This window comes from Dasypus novemcinctus, chromosome 1, assembly GCF_030445035.2.
Source record: "Dasypus novemcinctus isolate mDasNov1 chromosome 1, mDasNov1.1.hap2, whole genome shotgun sequence".
Lineage (NCBI taxonomy): Eukaryota > Metazoa > Chordata > Mammalia > Cingulata > Dasypodidae > Dasypus > Dasypus novemcinctus.
In genome coordinates, this window is record NC_080673.1 from 50492948 (window position 1) to 50513412 (window position 20465).

Consider the following 20465-nt stretch of genomic DNA (forward strand, 5'->3'; position numbering starts at 1 on the left):
CCTTCTTAGATTTCACTGAGTTATTGGATTTTCTTTCTTTTTTTTAAAGATTTACTTATTTACTTATTTTTCCACCTTCTCCTCCTCCCATTCTGATGTTTATGCTGTCTGTGTTGTATTCTCTTCTCATTTTCTCTCCTCTAGGATTCACTGGGATTTGATCCTGGAGACCACTGATTTGGAGAGAGGTTCCCTGTCAATTGTGCCACCTCACATCCTGGTTTCTGCTGCGCTTCACCTTGATTCTCCCCCTTGTCTCTCTTTTGATGAGTCATCATCTTGCTGTGTGACTCACTTGCATGGGGACTGGCTCACCACACAGGCACTCATGTGGGCACTGGCTCACCACATGGACACTAGCGTGAGCACTGGCTCACCACACGGGCACTCACACTCACCACACATGGGCACTTGTTCACCATGTGGGCCCTCATGCTCACCACATGGGCACTTGCACATGTACTGGCTTGCTGCACAAGCAGACTTTCTCTTCTTTTTCACCAGGAGGTTGCAGGGTCCTCCCATATGGTAGGCAAAAGCGCTATTACTTGAGCCACATCTGCTTCCTTGGATTTTCCATTTCTCTCTTCATTGTGTTCATGTTTTTCTTTACATTCTTTGTAAATGTGAATTTCATCATTTCCATAATTTCTAGATTTTTTTCTATTGATTGGTTTTTCTACAGGGTATGAGTTATATTTTTCTCCTTCTTTAAATGCCAAATAATTTTTTATTGGATAGGACACATTGTGAATTTTACTTTCTTCAGTGCTGGGTTCACTCCTTTAAAAAGTGTTAGACTTTGCCCTGCATGTAGTTAAAAGTTTTATAAATGGATTTGATCCTTCCAAGCCTTGCTTCTAAGATTTTTAGGGGTGGTTCAAGATTAGCCTTTAATCTAGGGCTAATTTAGGTCCACTACTAAGCCACAGCCCTTTAAGGACTCTTTCCAATAATCTACTTCCTGTGAGATCCCTTCAGTCAGCCTGGAGTGAATGTGAGCTATTCCCAGCTCCGTGGGATCTCTTGGAATTGTCTGGACCCCTGCTTTCTGAAGGCTATTTTCCCTGCCTTACAGATTTTTACCTCACACATGTACAGATAAATCCTCAGTTAAAGACTTAAGAGAATCCTACACTCTGCAGTTCTCCAGCTCTCTACCTTTCCCTTCTCTCCCTCTGTCTTTATTTTTGCAGTTTCTTCCACTCAGGCACTCTGTCATACAAATTCCAGTCACCTCAATTTCCCTAAACCCTAATCTCTCTCTCCTCAACTGGTGAAACTGCCAGGCTCTGTTTGGGTTTCCTTGTCTGTGCTGTGGGCTGGAAATTGTCTTCAGGCAGTAAGCTTAGTTAATCATAAAGCCCACAGAGTTTGTTTTATTTCTTCTGGGGATAACTTTTCTGCAGTATATCTTGTTGATTGTTGAAACATTTGTTTCATATACTTTATCTAGTTTTCTAGTTGTTTAAAGTAAGAAAAAAATTCCCATCATAGTTATTCTTTTGTGGGAGGAAGCAGATCTCTTTTTATGATTTTCTTTGTGTTTATTCTGCTTTGGGTTCACTGAGTTTATTGGGCCTGTGGATTTATAAATGTCATCAAATTTGGAAACTATTTGGCCATATTTTCTTTAAAAATTTTAAAATTAATTTTAAGTTTTATTGAGATATAATTCACATATAAAAAATGTCATTGCTGTATTCAATGGTTTTAAAATATATTCACAGATATGTACAAACATTACCAGAGTTGATATTAGAACAGTCCCATCTCAAGAAGAAATCCATATTATTTAGCTATCATCCTTCTGCATCCATTCCTCTTCCTCCCAGCTCTAAGCAACCACTAATCTACTTTATGTCTTTATAGCTTTCTTTCTTTTGGAGTTTCATATGAGTGGAATCATACAGTATTTGGTCTTTTGTGACTGGCGTCTTTCACTTAGCATAATGTTTTCAAGGTTCATCCATGCAGTAGCATGTCTTTTTATGGTTGAATAATAATAATTATATCACATTTTATTTAGCTATTCATCCACTGATAGACATTTGGGTTCTTACCACCTTTTGGCTGCTACAAATATTTTGAATGCACGTTTCTGTGTGGACATGTGTTTTCACTTCTCTTGAGTATATGCTTAAGAGTAGAATTGCTGGCTCGTATGGTAACTCTATGTTTAGTCACTGCAGCACCTGCCAGACTGGTTTCCAAAGTGGTTGCATCATTGTACAATCCTACAGTGTACAAGGGTTCAGGTTCTATGTTCTCACCCTCACTTCTTTTCTGTCTCTGATTCTAGCCATCCTAGTGGGTATGAAGTGGTTATCTCACTGTGGTTTTGATTTGCATTTCCCTTAAGATTAATCACGTTGAGAAAATTTCCATGTGCTTATTGGCCATTTGCATATTTTCTTAGGAGAAGCATCTATTCAGATCCTTTATGAATTTAAAAATTGGTTATTTGCCCTTTTATTATTGAGTTGTGTTCTTTATGTATTCTATATATAAGAAATATAACTTTGTTGTCAAATACTTGCAAGCATTTTCTCCCATTCTGTGGTTTGTCTTTTCATTTTCTTGATGGTATCTTTTGAAACACAATGTGAAGTTAAGGCTTAAAATGTAGAGTTCCTATTTGAAAAGTGGAAATGTTTTGGTAATGGATGGTGGTGATGGCAGCCCAACATTGTGGACATAAGTAACAGCTTTGAAATATATATCTGAATGTGGTTAAAAGAGGAAATGTTAGGTTGTAAATATGGTAACAGAAAAAACTTTTTAAAAAAATCCATGGAAATGCACTACATAAACAGTGAACCCTAAGTCAAACTATTGACTATAGTTAATAGTACAATTATAAAAATGTGCTTTCAGCAATTGTAACAAAGGTAGCACACTAATGCAAGGTATTAGTAATAGGGTGGTATATGGGAAGCCTATATTTTATGCATGATTTTTCTATAAAACTACATCTTCTTTAATTAAAAAATGTTCAATTTTGATGAAGTCCAACTTAGATATCTATTTTTTTCTTTTGTACTTGTGCTTTGGATACAGCTAATAATTCTTGACAAATTAAAGTCATGAAGATTTACCTCTATGTTTTCTTCTAACACATTCATAATATTTGTTCTTCATTTAGGTCACTGTGACAGTTTCAGATTGTTTATGAATCCCCCAAATAGAAAGATTATGTTTGTAAACTAATCTCTTCCTCTGGGTGTGATATCCTTTGATTTTATTAAATTCAGTGAGGGGCTGAGAGCTGAGACTAATATAGGAAGTCAGAGAGGAAGGCTACAATGTGGCAGAGATTGTCCACCATCTTGCTTCAACAGGTAACAGCTGACTTTGGTGAGAAGTATCTCTTATGGTACCTTGAGTTGACTTTGCACAGCCTTGGGACTGTAAGGTTTGACCCCAAATAAATACCCTTTATAAAAGCCAGTAGATTTCTGGTACTTTGCAACAGCACACCTTTGGCAGACTAATACAACTAGTAACTTTTGATTGAATGATGGATATTATGATTTTATGTTACTGAGTTTCACATTTGCTCTCTTTCTTTAAAATGTGTTGAATATATATTTTTTTGAAGGCTAAGTAACTTGCAGATCATCTTTTCTTTTTCATCTTGATTCTTTTTAAGGCTTGTTGTTAAGCTTTGTTAGAGAAGGGTTAGAGTAGTTTTTATTCTTGGACTAGTTGAGCCATTCTATTAAGGCATGACCTTTCCATTAGAGTTCGATGATGTCTCTCTACTCTGTCCTTGCTTTGCCTGTATTTTGGGAATTGTTAGCTTATAGCTCCCTGATAGTTATTCTTTTTATGGTAATTGTTCTTTCTGCCACTGAGTATTTACATGATTTTTTTTTTTAAACACAGAAATAGCTATCACATGCTCTCTGCACTGACATATTCTGCAGAGATGCTGATCATCTTGACATCCCATAGAATGCCACTCTTGTCCACTACATTGATTACATTATGTAGATTGGACCTGATAAGCAGAAGTAGCTAGTACTATAGATACCTTAGTAAGATACTTGTGATAAAAATCCCCAAAAATTCAGAGCCTGCTAACTTAGAGAATTTCTAGTGTCTTAGAGCATGTTAGGGTATTTATACCAAGATGAAAGACAAGTTGCTACTTGTACAATGTTTGGTAACGCTTTTTTAAAAAAAAATTTTTCAGGCAACACATACCCCATTTGATTGTGCTACTCCAACCTTTACCAAGCCTGTAAAGCTGCCAATTTTGAGTAAGGTTCAAAGCAAGAAAGGGCTATGCAGCAAGACTAAATAGCAGTTAAAATTGCTTTGCCTCTTGGGCCTTATGACCCAAAAGATCCATTCATATTCAGAGTGTCTGTGGCAAATAATGATGCTGTATGAACATCTGGCAGTCTTCAGTAAGAGAATTACCGAGCAATAATGTACTTTTCTAAAAATAATTATTCTCTTTTTGAGAAAAGCTTTTGGTTTGCTCCTAGGCATTGATAGGGACTAAATGCTTGATTATGGTATCCAAGTGACTATGTGACCTGAACTGCTCATCCTGGATTTGGTATTATCCAAGTGCAGCAGTAATCCAATATCAAATGGACATGTGGGAGGCCAAGTTTGAAGAGGTCCAGAGGGCACAATTACTTTGTGTGTATAGGTGACTCATACTCCTTTGATCTCTCTCTGCGTCATCACATTTGGTTTCCTGGGGGGTGAGGGGGTTTCTTTTGGCATTTAACCAAAGAGGAAAAATCTTGGCCCTGATTTACAGAAGGTTTTATCACCAACTGGCAATGAACTGCTGCAGTATTGTAACTCCCAGTGGGCAGAACTTTGAGCAATTCATTTGACTGAGAAATAACCCAAAGATAACCCAATCTGGATTATGGGCCCTAGGCAATTGTTTGGGGTATGATAAGGATTGGAATATTGGTAACAAGGCCATCTGAGGAAGAGGTAGGTGAATGAATCTCTCTGAAAATGGGCACAGAGTATAAAGATAATTGAATCCTTTATGAATGCTCAACAAAGATCATCCTTTATAGAGAAGGATTTCAATACCCAGATGGATCAAAAACAGAAAAAGATGTCACAAGAACACTATGGACCAATAACTCTTATTAATATGAATGGAAACATCCTCAAGAACACTAGCAAACCATATACAACAACATATAAACCCACAGGAATGGATTAGCTTTAAAGACATGATCTTTTCTGGGATCCAAAAAAGCTTCAAATTGTCACATGGAAAGACACAATAATAATTATTTGGTAATGCTAAGATGAACTGTGCTGCTTTCATATTTCCCAAAACTTGAGGGTTATTATAATACGCAATTGTTTTAATTTTGTATTTTTTCATCCTTTTACTTAAAACAATAGCTACTAATTTGATGTCTGTTTATAACATGAAAAAACAAAGAGAGAATGGACAAAGAGGAGAAAAATGACTACTTAAAACATGGAAAAACTGAACAATATTTATACCTGAAATTCACCTCAAAAGTAATAAGCATAATTAAAAGTTTATTTTTTAACCTTCAAGATTAGGATGTTAGCTGATTTCAAAACTCTACTCTAATTTTTAAAATTGTATTGTGTATGGGAGCAGATGTGGCTCCTGCTTCCCACATAGGAGGACCAAGGTTTGGTTCCTGGTGCTTCCTAACAACAACAACAAAAACAAACCAAACAAAAAACAAACAAGCAAATGATAAAACCAACCAAGGGGAGCTGTTGTGGCTCAATGGCTGAGTGCCAAGCTTCGTACACACGAGATCCTGGGTTCAATCCCAGCCCCAGTACTTTATATGTGGAAGCAGGCATATGATTGTGTACAAGGGAAGAGGATGCCTAAAGAAAAGTTTTCATGATCTTTCCTTGTCCTTGGTCCTAATTTTGTCAGCAGTCAATGCCTACCTGGACTACTGGGTCTATCAGGGTGAGCAAAAATAATTCCCTAAAATTTAGGAAATAATGAGGACTTAGATGACATAAAGGAAGACTAATCAGTTTGGGAGGTTAGTATGAGAAGACTTGAACTTACTAAAAGGTGAGCAGGATTAGTCAAATGAAAGTTGGGAGGGGAAAGTGGGGTGAGGGAACTAGGTTTTTCTGAGGTCTGCATGTGCAAGTGCCTAGAGATGGAAAGTACATGATGTTAGCTAAGTAACAACTATGCAAGGTACAGTATAGCTGACGGAGGACAGAAATGAAAGAATGGAAGAGATGAGGCTAGTAATCAGACTAGATAAGTGCAGCAAATACATTTTCTAAAAGCACGTCTCACCTTTTTTTAGGATGCATGTTCGAATTGCTGAAGAATAAGCAAAACAGAATTTTCATAAAATTTATTGCAATTATGTAATTTCCTTAAACCTTTTGCTCACATTTTCCTCCTATTTGTTACTTTCCTTCCATTAAAGCATTGATTTGGAGTTCTGAAGACTTGGGTTAAAATCCCAGTTGATTTTACTAGTTGCATGATTTTAAGCAAGTTCTTTAACCTGAGTCTTTACTATTTTTTTATCCATAAAGTGGCGAGGGAGGGGATGGGTGTGAGCCACTTACAAGGCTGGTACAAGTTAAAACATAAAAATCTATCATTGTCTGGCATATGGTCAACACAACATTGCTAGTCTCCTTGGATAAAAACCCTTGAAAACAAAAGGTTTCCTTTTTAACCCAGAAGTTCTCAATCTAGGCTGCACATTAAAATCACCTGAAGCACTTCAAAACCTATTGCTGCCCAGTCCCCATTCACTTTAACTGCTCTTCAGTGGTGCCTGTAAAAAAAAAAAAAAAAAAATATATATATATATATTTAAAGCTCTCCAAGTGATTTTAATGTGAATTCAAGGTTGAGATACACTGATCTAGCCAGAGAATGCTAACCTCTCGTCTCTTTGAAGTCAAAATGTGTGTATGTGTGTGTCTAGGACATAAAGGCTAATATGAGGACACAAGATCGACAAAGAGAATAACAACTGCAGACCATAACACAGACACTGCAACATAGCTGGCAACCTACTTGGCTGACTTCTTACATTCTATTTTTAATGTTAAATCCACACTGATTATGTAACATTGGGGCTAAAGGTTTTATATAACAGCCTCCTTTTAATTTGTAAAACCAGATTGTTGATTTTATAAAAATTTTGATTCTCATTTCCTTAAAAAATTATTTTCATGGCAATTTCATTTGGAAATGATGCAGTTTACCAGTATAAATCAGCTTTTTTTTTAAAAACACTGTTTACTTTATATTCTTATTATGTTTAGCCCCCATTTAGAGGTTCACTCACTTCCAAAGAGGATTCTATCAGAAAATTAACTTAGTGAAATGAAATAAGGTCAACATTATGAAGATATGATAGTTTGTTAAATGCTTAAGAATACTTATATGGAAAAGCTTATATTTTAGACTTATTTTTTAAGCTTCATTGGGATGACTTTCATTCAAATTTCCTTGCTGTTGCACTTTAACCTCTTAGTTACAGGGTCATATTATTCAAGGCTTAGCCTCATTCCTCCAGATGATGTTACTAATAGCAGTCAGAAAACATTTCCTAATTAAGTGTGTACAAAATGTGAATAACATACCCATCCCCACGTCAAGGATATTTTGTTTTAGAAACCTAAATTCATTCAAAATAGAGGATGAAAGGGTATACAGAGTATAGCATACTTATAAGAAAAGATGCTATATATAAATGTACAGTATTATTTCCTCTGAAATATTCATTTAAAAAGCTCTTGGTATAGACTGTAATCATATCACCCCCATGACTCTCTTGTCTGTTTGCTCATTGTCTGCTCACTGCCTTTTCTTTTTTCTTTAGGAAGCATGGGGAACTGAACCTGGGACCTCCCATGTGGGAGGCAGGCACTCAACTGCTTGAGCCACATCTGCTCCCTGCTCATTTTTTGTTTTTGCTCATCTGCTTGTTGTTTGTCTTCTTTAGGAGGCATCAGAAACTAACTCAGGACCTCCCATGTGGGAGGTCATTTTGAAACAAATATGAAAAGAAGGTAACTACTTCTGTAAGTAACATTACCAGAAAAACAGAACTAAATAAGAAAAGAACATTATAGAATTTGAATTCAATATTTAGTTTTGAACTTGTGTTTTCTGGACTTGAATTAATATTATAGGCTTTTTCAAACTGTCACAAGGACTCCCAGTACCTCTAGGCATCATGAGGGATCTTGATTGCTACAGCCAAAGGATTCTGCTAGCATCTTAAGGTATTGAGACAAAAGTCAGGGATTTCTAGTTTAATGCTGCCCTGCTTCTCCAATTATTCAGCTAGAAAAGAGGCAGTACAAAGACACTAGAATGGAGAATGAGCTAGATTCTCTACTCCAACACGAGATATTGTAAATGTCACAAGTTGTAGTTGCACAGACACCTATTTAGTGGATAGGTTACTAGAGCCTGTATGACCATGTCACATAATTGCCTTCTTCATATATCTCTCTGAAAAAATTCTACTTTTCTCATTGTGCCAATAATGATCTTTGAAAGGAACAGACTTAAATTTATAGTTTTTCACTTCTGTTAACCAGTGAAGATAATGCACCTTTTTTTTAAAGTAGTGAGAACTTCATTTAAAATAATCACTTTGGCCTGAACTAAAGAGAAATAGTAATAGCACTCTATTACTATAGTCATAGACTATTACTATAGTAATAGTCAGCCTTAGCTCAGAAGACCTCATAACATTTGCAAGAGGCAAAGGAAAGTACTAAGGTTAGGAATCTGAGAGGAAAAAAGAGATCTAATATAACAATGAAATAAAGCTATAAACAAGTAAAAGGATGCTAATTATTAAGGAAAAAAATGGATCAGACTAATTGTTAGGTACTACCTTATTTTAAAAATTCAGTTGAATGAGTTCTGAATAAAGCTACTGATTACTCAGGTTTCAAGTCTTTCCTAGGTATAAATACTTTAAATTCATCAAATACTTAATACTACTATATTTTTTTATCTTAAAAGGTAGTTTTTAATTTCAAATTTTTGGTATTGGTAGCAAATTATAATTTAAAAAGTCTCAGTATTATTATGTAACTATAACTTAATCATTTTATCATTCTGAAAATTCAACACATATTACCTTGACATGTAAATCCTTGAATGACTTGATATTCATAATATAACTGTGTAAGTTTAATTGCCTTTAAGGAAGTTCCCAGTAGCATCTTAGCCTATTATCAATCCATTAAGTATTAAATGAATTCACCAATTTCAATAAATGCTAAAACTGATATAATCTGCTTAGAAATCATTATATAGCCAGTAGATAACTGGGTACATAGGGTAGCTTAGAAATTCACCATTAGGACAAAGAAAACAAAGCGTGCTAAAAAAATCCTTCTGTTTAATTCATTTATAAAGAAGACTCTTGATTAATTCTGCAAAGAATTCTCAGCTTTTAACTAATCCAATCAGTTTTTCTAATCTTTCTTAACCTGGAAACAGGTTAGGGAGTGGGAGGTGGTGGTGGAATGAAGGTGAAGAGTTCTGGTTTTAATCACCATCATAAAAGCTTGGGAAAAAGATAAACCCCAAATCACCAAAGAACATTCTTTCCTTAAAATGTTTTTAAAATAAATAGGAGACCAATTTTCAAAACAATGCATTGACCAAGGATAAGTTAAGACCTTTAGGAAAAAGGAAAATTGGGATAACTCCTGAATACTGTGTAATCAAGTCTCAGGAGAAATGACATGTTTCCAGTTTCCTGGCAAAAGAAAGAAAATAATGAATGGTAGGTCTGGTATTTTAACATTTTATCTAAAACTATGAAATAGAAACAACAGCGCAACACGTACGACTCAAACACACAAAAAAACAATGTACAAGTCTAAAAATATGCAGTCAATGTTTAATATTCTGAGGACTGTTTAACAAAATCAAAACGGGTTTTTACTCGACTGGGTTCATTTTCTCTGAATTTTTTTAAAGAGTTAAAAACGAACTATCACACTTATTGATATAGAACCATCAGATTTTACTTCTGGAAAATCTAATACCTTTCAAAAAGTTATAGTTAACACAAAAAAATTACCTCATAACATTTCGTTTTTAAAAAACTTTTCCACAGCCAAAAATTCCTATTTTTGAATTACAGTACTGCAAGGCACATACAGAACTCACCTCCTTCAAAACACAGAAAAGATATACTCCCTGAAATAGAATTTTAAAATTCTTAAACAATTAGAAATACTACAAAGTTAGCAATTTTTAGGTAAAAATGTTGCTCCTAAGGATCATGCACCTTTCTTAAAATCAAGTCAGCATATATGTATAAATAATCCTTTTTAAAAAAAATCATTTGTACTTGAAATGCAGATACAGTGATGCTGAAGACAGCACTAAACAAAAACCTGAAAATGACTATAGCTTGATACATTTTATATTATTGCCTTCATTAGAGACTGTATCACCTCTAGGTTTTTAAAAGATTTTAATTTAATAGTGGGGCAACTACACAGGAAAGAGGTTTTTCTTTTTTTTAAACAACATTTACCTTACCTTTAGCATCGATTCTTTTATAAAAGAATGCTAAATGAATTATATTTTTTGTTCATTAAAATTGAGGACAGACCATTTAAATGCCTCAACTAAATTTAATGCAGCTTAATTAGGGACCAGTACATATTTTCCTCTGAAAATGTTTTGGTCAAGCAAGTCTAACCATAAAACAAATGGAATTTTAAGAGGTAGATTTTTTTTCCCATGATGCATTTTGTTAATAAATGTATTTTCAAGAAAATAAAACAAACACTGAGTGTGTTTTCTTAAAGTGTAAGGGTCTAATAAAAAGAAAAATAAAGGATATTTGTTACAGCCTGACATTTTAACAGTCATCGTATCAGATGTTTGTGATCAGTGCATTTTGGACTCTCTCAGGATCAAAATACGAGTCTGCCAACTGTATTAAATCCTCCTCCACCCCCTCCACCAGTTGGTCCGCAGCTTCCTGGGGGGTCATTGTCATCAAATCCATTGGGCCGAAATGAACAGGAGGCAGATGCTGCTTGTAGAGCCCGGGCTCGAGCATTCAACTCTTGTTCCTAAAATTAAGAATAATTTTCATGAAATTACAATATTAATTAAAGTATGATGGGTAGAATACTTGTAAAGTATTTCTTAAACTGCCCCAATCTTAATAAGCATCCTTAAATTTCAGTAACTTTAAAAATGTTGACCACTCAAATCTACCAAATCCTACTAAGGTGTGTAAACAGAGATGGAGTTACTAGGTAGAGATCAAAATCCTAGTATAACTGTACAGAATGGTAGATCCTAAAAGCCATTTTGGTTCAGTATTCTCACTTTACACATGAGGAAACTGAAGCTTCTCCAAATCATAAAATTTCTCTATGGAAAATGTTACAGTTTCTGCAACATTCACCAATACATAAAGAATGGATTTCTTTTCTAATATTCATATTAAAATGTTATTCTTCCATCTATAAAATTAAAGAATTATACATGTTTTATAGATGGGAAATACAAGCAATAGATACATTAGAAGCAGATACAAAAATAAGAAATCAAATTCCTCATTGCTCATGCTCTACAGCCTATTACACTATTGAAACAAGCAAAGAAAATACAAATCTGTACTTAGAAACAAAATTTGGTTTCAGGTATAGATGATGTTCCTCAATGAGTTAAAACTGAATAAATATGCAAGGAGGAGTTCAAGAAGTTCTGCTCCCAAGAGATATGACAGGAATTTTGTCTGGACTTGTTATAAAGTGATTTCCTCCAGGAGCCATACTGAAGGATAGACAAAATACTTTTAAGTTAATAACTTCATTGCTTCTGAGAATCAAGGCAGAAAACTCTCCAAGAAAGTAATATTCTTCTTTTGCTTTATTACCAATTTATATAACTATATGACTGACAGAAAAAAATTATAACATTAAAATTTGTGGTTCTTAAAGCATATCTAATTTTTATCAAGTATTAAAATTAATTTTTCTTGGGCCCCAGATGGCTCCCTTGTCTCTTTGTTCTTTGTTGGTGGGTTTTTGCTCGTTATCTGCTTGTTTTTTCTTTAGGAGGCCTAGAAACCAAACCCAGGACCTTCCATGTGGGAGGTGGGTACTCAACTGCTCAATTCACAGCTGCTTCCTGCTTGTTTTTGCTCATTGTCTTGCTTGCCGTTTTTGCTTGTTGTCTGCTCATTGTTTGTTTGTCTTCTTTAGGAGGTACCAGGAACGGAACCTGGGACCTCCCATGTGGGAGGTGGGTGCTCAACTGCTTGAACCACATTGCTCCTAGTTTTTCTTTTAATAGTATTCTATAGCTCATCTACAGAAAGGAATTACTGGTGTTCTGGGACATATAACTCTTCAGTATATTTAGATCTCTCACCCAAGTAAAACTGTTAACATAAATCAATCTTTTATTTTTCTTTAAACTGCACAAATTTATTTTATATGAATGTATTCTCTTTATAAGTATAAAGGGAAAAAATTAAGAATTAAACTATCACTCTACTCCCCTTGTCCCAAAAAAAACAAAAAAAAAGAAACCAAGTAAGTAAGTTAACTAAGAAGAAAGGATAGAAACTGCTGTCCGTTGTTGATGTAGGACAGATGGTTAGGCAGCAACTTTCACAGAGCTATGGTGGGGGTACTTACACTATCTTTCACTCACTGGATCCTAATGAAAGGCATAGTTTTTGTAGTATGGACACTAAGACAATGGACTGATGGCAAAGAGTTATATAAGGAGAAAAGTCTGTTCTAAAACTTACTCTAAGATTTACAATTTTGTTATTCTCCTATGTGTTGATTATGATAAATAGATTAGAAAACTGTTTGCCAGGTTTTTTTCCTAGGCTTTTCAAAACTGTTTGTGCCAATATTAGAAGAGCAAGTTTCTTTCTCTCTAACAATTGCAAATCTAGTTGTGACTTTAGCAACATTTAAAAATGGAATCCTGGAGTGGATGTGGCTCCAGCAATTGGGTGCCCACCTCCCAAATGGGAGGTCCCAGGTTCAGTTCCTGGTGCCTCCTAAAGAAGACAAGCTGATGCAATGAGCAGGGAGCGGATGTAGCTCAAGTGGTTGGGTGCCTACCTCTCATATAGGAGGTGCTGGGTTTGGTTCCTGGTGCCTCCTAAAGAAGACAAGCAGGCACAACAAGCAGACACAGTGAGGAACACAATGAGCAGACAATGAGTGCAAACAGCAAGCAGAAACAGTGAGCAGACAGACTAGGGAGACATCTTGGGGGGGAAGGAAAGGAATCCTAAGAAGTTTCCTAAAATTGGTCATAAAAAATGAGTTTCTAATGTGATTATAAAGCAAGTATTAAAAAAGTATGAAAAAAGAAAAAACATTACTATAATGCTATTACTTAAAGCTAAAGTTATTTTGTAGACATGAATATACTATGCAATGGACATATATTTTGAACTGTGCCTTTGGGATAGGTGTAATAACAAAAATTGGAATAAGAACAAAAACACACTCAAACGTATGCACACATACAAGTTCCATATGTTCAAAACTATTGAATGATAGCCAAAACAGCTGTGTGACGAGTCTCAACCCCATACTTTTGCACAGTTTGGCAATTATAAAAATATGTTTATCTTCATTAAAAGAAGAAAAAATATAGTATAGTCTCTAAACAAACTTAAAACACCAGATTTCATTAGATAGTGTGAGAAATTTCACAATTCAAGATACATTATTGGGTTTAAAAGTAATATACAACCTAAACATATTTAAGTTTCTAATTAAGAGTTAATTATTTAATTTGCTTTAAAAAGGCACTTTGATAATGAAGCTTTGACTTAATAGCCAGTCTTAATACAGGTAGGTAAATACCTCAGTATAAAAACTGGCGGTATGTTTTTTGCACTAAACAACTTGCCAACATGAGATTTAAGATGAATGGTTGCATAACAGCTAAAAACTGAATTCGCAAAATATATAATAGTTTTCTTTTATCGTGATATAAGGGCCTTAAAACAGTAACACACCGAGTGGCTCCTTATGTACAAATACTGTATAATCAGGATAAAATGGGGTAAATGGCAAGATGTTTAAGCTGGAAAATCATTTAGAAGTAGGTTGTAATACAAGTAGTTCTTATGGTTATAAGAGCATCTGGCCTTCTGATTACTCAAATTAGAGTAGTTTCTCAGTTTTTCAAAATCCACTATCAAACTCTCCTTTAATAAATATAATACTTCATCTAATCACTAACAGGCAGATAATGTCCTCAAGATTGCAGTGACTCTTATTTTATATACTTTATATTATAGAATTTCTGCTCTTCTATTTTCAAGAATCATGGCAATTAATATGATGTGCTTACTGGATATTGAGTAAGAAGGACATAGTTGAATACATTTTATTTCCATTACCTTGATCTTATAAGCAATCTGCCTGGATGTTTGAGGCTTTGGTAGTGTATCAGTTCTAACAAACATTGTGAATTTTTTTTTTTCCCTGCAAACTTTGTTTTTATGTGTTCCTTTAGGAACACTACTGAGCTCCTTTATAGTCTCTCTTAAAGATCAGTACTATAGTGGTCCATTTCTTGTTCTATCCATATCTTTTAGAAATTTTATGACTTTCAAACAAAAGTTTTAGAAACGTAAACTCATAAAAGCACTTGGGATACCCAATTAACATAATTTCTTTTCCTACAATATCACCTACAAATTATTGCTAATCCTTTATAAGAGAGTTGACAGGTTCCAAAGAATAATTTCATCAAGATCTTTATTAAAGTAATAAATCATTAATTCCTTATAAAAAGTATGAGTGAATTCATCTCATATGAAATTGTTTTTCCATGGTTTTTACTTACTAATTGTTCTATTAGCTCCTTGGTTTTATTTACCAGATCTTCAAAGAATTCAAACATCTTTTCTGTATATATACTTCCTTTTAGCATCCTTCATCTTAATACACCTGAATGCCAATAAATAGTCTTTTATACAAAATATCTAGAAGGAATTAATGCCAAATTTAGTAGTTGTCTCCCTTGGTGGGTGGGAATGGGGGAAAGAGGGAGTATAGTTCCACTTTTTAAAAACTTTCCATATTTCTATATTGAATAATTTTAGAAGGAGCACATCTTTTCTAATTAAATCAAAAATTTTTATATTGCATTTAACTGCCATTTTTCATTGTTTACTTCATAACATTAGAAAGTAAAGCAATTATATAGGTTTAGCCCATTTCATTCCACATTCAAATTTTAGAATAACCACTTTGGAAATTCCTCAAAAATGCAGAAGTTAAGTTGGATTTCACTTAATCACCTGCCAATTGTTTAAATGCTTTCTACAAACTTACCTGTAAATATAGTTTGTTATCTTTTGTTATAGCATCCATAAGTTCTTTCTGTAGAGGTGGGTCTCCATTTACCCAGAGTCCATTGGTTGTATTATTACCATTTAGACCATTAGTGCTGTTCTGTTTTTTATACAAAAGCACATAAGCAGTGTCCTTTGGAAACCTACTAGTAATTTTCTGGACTGACTGAAATGAAGTAAATGTCACTCTGCTGTCATTAAATAAAAACCATTCTTTCGACATTTCCTTATTTTCCAAGTCCTGTTCAATTATTGCAGTGGGACTATCTCTCCCCAGTAAATGACTCTGGGAAGATGCTAAAGCCAAAGTTTCAGACTGGTGGCACATCTGGTATGAAGACTCTGTACCTGTGATGTTTCTGGCATAAGAATAGTAATGACCACTTTCAGAGGATATGCCAGAGTGAACAACAACAGAACTTAATAGATAGGACACCAATTTTGGGCAGCAAGTTTCTTCAGTCCCAGAAGGCTTTAATTTTTTAGCTAGGTTCTCACTAATATCAGTTAAATCAACATCTATAGACCAACTTTCTGACAATGAGGAGAGAGTAGTAGTTCTTTTAACTGGCAACTCCAAAATCAGTGGTAGTGACACATTGTCTAAAATTTTTCTTCTCACATGATACTTCTGATCATATGAAAATCTCAGAAGAGTAAGAATAAGGTATTCAGGTTCCTCTGTAATATGCATAGTTTTCTCAGCATTCTGCAGGGAGGCACAGTTTTCACAATAATATTGGTTGTCACCAGTAAGAATCTCTGGAGCCAAAAAATAATTTAGTAAGTCAGTTACTGAAGGTGGAGTTTCACTTCCTGATTTCTGGGATACACCTTTATTAATAATAATCTTGCTAGTTTCATTAGGGACAGAAGTGTTTTCAGTAGAGTGAAGCTCATCAGGAAGACTGCCTATAGTTCTTTCATTCACAGTTGTATCACAGACAAAGGCAGTTGTTGCTGGATTATAAACTATTGGTTCTTCTGTAGGATCAGGTACACTGGCTTGCATTAGAACACCATCCTGAACATTAAGTGATGATGTTGGATCTTGAAAAGACAAGTTTTCCATAGAAGAGGAAGGACAAAAGGCAAGTGAAAGATCTGTAAAGGCTTCCACTTTTTGTGAGGTACTCCTGCAGTTCAAACAACATATATGAGTTCGTAGTTTTCCTCCAAACATTTTTTCTATTAAAGTCTTTTCACTGTCACTTGTGTAAGAGGTCTCTGTTAGTAGAGCTGTGTTACTGGTTACTTCATGTAATGAAGTTTCACTATATCTCAGACTCTCAGAAGGTTTGTGTGAAGACTGAGCTTTCAAGATCTTTTCTTCTTCATGGAGTCTGCAGGAAAATATATCATTATATAATAATTACTTCACATAAGTTTAAATGCAATTTCTATTTAAAGGTATGATAAGCTTATATAAACAGTTAAATTATTTAAGTTAAATTATTTTCCTCATTCTTTAATTTAAAAAACTCAGGGAAGTGGACTTGGCCCAGTGGTTAGGGCATCCGTCTACCACATGGGAGGTCCGCGTTCAAACCCCAGGCCTCCTTGACCCATGTGCAGCTGGCCCACGCGCAGTGCTCATGCGTGCAAGGAGTGCCGTGCCGGTCCACGCAGGGGTGTCCCCGCATGGGGAAGCTCCACCCTCAAGGAGTGTACCCTGTAAGGAGAGACGCCTAGTGCGAAAGAAAGTGCAACGTGCCCAGGAATGGCGCTGCACACACGGAGAGCTGACACAACAAAAAAAGAAACACAGATTCCTGGTGCTGCTGACAACAACAGAAGCGGACAAAGAAAAACACGCAGCAAATAGACGCAGAGAACAGAAAACTGGGACGGCGAAGAAGGGGAGAGAAATAAATAAATAAAATCTTAAAAAAAACAAAACAAAAAAAAACCCTTCAAATTTCCCCTCTTTTAACAAAAGGAATAATGAAGTTTTCAAGAATGTAGAGACCTATCATTATCCTATGTTCTCATTATACTTTTTTCATGCTGCTATTTTATAGCACTTATATTATAGTTAATTATATAAGTCTGTTAACTGTCTTATATAGAGATATAGAGACCCTGGCACAAAGAAGCCATGCAATACATCCTTAACATTGAAAGGAAGGAAGGCCGCACATATGGAGCCCGCTAACTTTACTAGTCATTCATACAACAGAAGACAACAGGAAAATAAAAGACAACAGGTTTTAGTTATTAAGTGATAAGGAGATACTAAAGTATACTGAACCATCCAGTGATGAACAAGTCTAAGCAGAAGCTCTTTAAACTTTGGTCTTGGGACCACCTTTATACTCTTAAAGGGAAGCGGACTTGGCCCAGTGGTGAGGGCGTCTGTCTACCACATGGGAGGTCCGTGGTTCAAACCCCGGGCCTCCCTGACCTGTGTGGAGCTGGCCCATGCGCAGTGCTGATGCGCGCAAGGAGTGCTGTGCCACGCCGGGGTGTCCCCCGCATAGGGGAGCCCCATGCGCAAGGAGTGTGCCCCGTAAGGAGAGCCGCCCAGCGCGAAAGAAAGTGCAGCCTGCCTAGGAATGGGGCCACAACAAGATGACGCAGCAAAAAGAAAAAGATTCCCGTGCTGCTGACAGCAACAGAAGCAAACAAAGAAGAACACGCAGCGAACAGACACAGAGAACAGACAACGGGGGGCGGGGGGGGGGGGAGGGGAGAGAAAGAAAAAAAAAAATAATCGAGTAATCCAAGAGCTTTTGTTGATATAGGTTATAACTATCGATATTTATTGTATTTGAAAACTGAGATATTTAAATAATAATGCATTTTATAACGATAATAAACCCATTACATGTTAATATGTAAGTAACATTTTAAAATAATACTTTCTAAAACCAAAAAAAAATTAATGAGCATAGTAACACTGTTCTACATTTTGTGAATATTTTAAATATCTGGTTTAACAGAGGACAGCTGGAGCCTCATATCTGCTTCTGCATTCACTCTATTATGATATGTTGGTTCTAGATGAAGTAAATAAGAAAAATATGGTCTCACACAGATATGTAGTGGGAAAAGGGAGGCTCTCTCAGAGCCCCTAAAAGTGTTTGGGAACTCTCAGGGGTCCTGTGCCACATTTTTCAGAATGGTTGCTTTAAAGTAAGACAACCAAAAAAAAAAAAAAACAAAAAAAAACCAAGGAATCAAAACTATACACAAAAGAAAAATTTCAAAACATACAACAAATACAAGCTATTTTAAAGAATAACACTAATAGTTTTTTTTTAAAGTAAAAACAGTATTCAATTAAAAAAATTACTGTTATGAAAGGTCACAATTTGTATTATAACACTAAAAATACTTTTTTACCGGTCCAGCAGAAACCTGAGGTATTCAGAACAGTCTTGCTGGGATCTAGGAGTAAACCATGGAGGTCTGGAGGCCTCAAAGAATATCCGAGGTGCATATGCTTCCCTCTGTTGGGAGCAAGAGGAAAAAGAGAAAGTGATTCTCACACCATGAACCAAATAACTTAAACCATAATACATAGTGCTTAAAAAAGATTAAAATTACATTGTGTTCAACCTCTACTAAAAAGTGCCAAACATGGAAGGAAATTGAAAGGCAGAAAAAATTAGTTGAAAATAAATTTAGGTACCTTTGGTCATAATTTCTCACTCTGCAGATAACTGGTTTTCTAGAGAAGCTATGTGATTTGCCCAAGGTCATACAGCTAGGTTAGTGGCAGAGGAAAGTACATTAGAAACCAGGTCTCTCTAACTTTTAATACAGTGCTCCTGGCATTGTCCCTCTCTCACAGTCATGTGCTTGATTCCATGATTGTTTTGAGAAACCTTATATGAAAAAGACTTGTTAAAAATAGATATTTGGATAAAGTTATAAGGGGACTACTTTACAGAGCTAAGCATACCTCCTTTAGGTAGAATTTTCCTTGACTGAGTGTGCACATGTTACAAATGCTCAAACTGAGCACATCTGGGTAGTAATTTACTCATATATATTTTTTTAGTGGGAAGGCAGTTTAGTGGTTGATTATGGACTCTTGGGCAATCTAAGTTCAAACCCTAGATTGTGTCACAACAACAACAAAAATGGAAAAGATGCCATTATCACATGAAAATGTAGAATTCTTCTGATGTTTTGAACTTTTGTGGTATATAAGATTAGAATCCTCAGTTAAAGCAGCAGCTGAGGATACTCAATGGGCATGGGCTTCAAAACCATTAGCTTTCATATCCCAATCCTGCCACTTGTTTATATGATCCCGAGCAGGTAACTTAACCCGTTTCTTCATCTGCAAAAATGGCGATACTACCTTATTATGCCATAGATTTGAGGATTAAGAGATAATACATGAAAAAAAGAGAGAAATACATGTAAAAGCAATTAGCACAGAAAATTTTAAAAGTTCAATAAATGTAGACTTAATAAGAAAAAATAAAAGAAAATATGGCATTGGTGTGGAGAAAGTGGCCATGGTGGCTGCTGGGGGTAGGGAGTGGGAGGAAGAGATGAGATGTGGAGGTGTTTTTGGGACTTGGAGTTGTCCTGGGTGGTGCTGCAGGGACAGTTACCAGACATTGTATGTCCTCCCATGGCCCACTGTGTGGAACGTGGGAGAGTGTGAGCTATGATGTGGACCATTGACCATGAGGTGCAGCAGTGCTCAGAGATGCATTCACCAAATGCGATGAATGTCTCATGATGATGGAGGAGATTGTTATGGGGGGAGGAGTAGGGTGAGGGGGGTGGGGGGTATATGGGGACCTCATATTTTTTTAATGTAAAATAAAAAAAAAAAGACAAAAAAAAAAAAAGAAAAAAATAACTTTTTTACTTACAGAGGGAAATCTACCTACCTAAAACAATCCTTGCAGATCTGCTATCAGACAATGTCTCAACTATGATAGAACTTTAAGATGGTTCTCTTGTTAATTTCTTTCTCCTTTTTTGGGGGGAGCAGGAAAATCTCCTATGGTTTTTCTCCTAGTAGTTTTGATTTAGTAAGTTAACAAATATTGACTAGTGTTAAAGCAAGTGTAGAAATCAATCTACTAGATAATAATGTTGGGGGAAGGGGTGGTGGTGGTACAT

At 35.5% G+C, this 20465-nt stretch overlaps 1 protein-coding gene across 1 annotated transcript in view; it reads right to left on the reverse strand.

Annotated features, from left to right (window-relative positions):
* Positions 1-9882: 9882 nt before the first annotated feature.
* The window catches only part of USP38 (ubiquitin specific peptidase 38), a 33478-nt gene continuing 22895 nt past the window's right edge, over positions 9883-20465 (reverse strand). Inside the window, exons 8-10 of the mRNA XM_004471926.4 lie at positions 18720-18826; positions 15355-16717; positions 9883-11094 (exon numbers count right to left, since the gene is read on the reverse strand). Coding sequence (XP_004471983.2) covers positions 10933-11094; positions 15355-16717; positions 18720-18826 — 1632 coding nt within the window. The 3' untranslated portion in view covers positions 9883-10932. The remainder of the gene's footprint in view (positions 11095-15354; positions 16718-18719; positions 18827-20465) is intronic.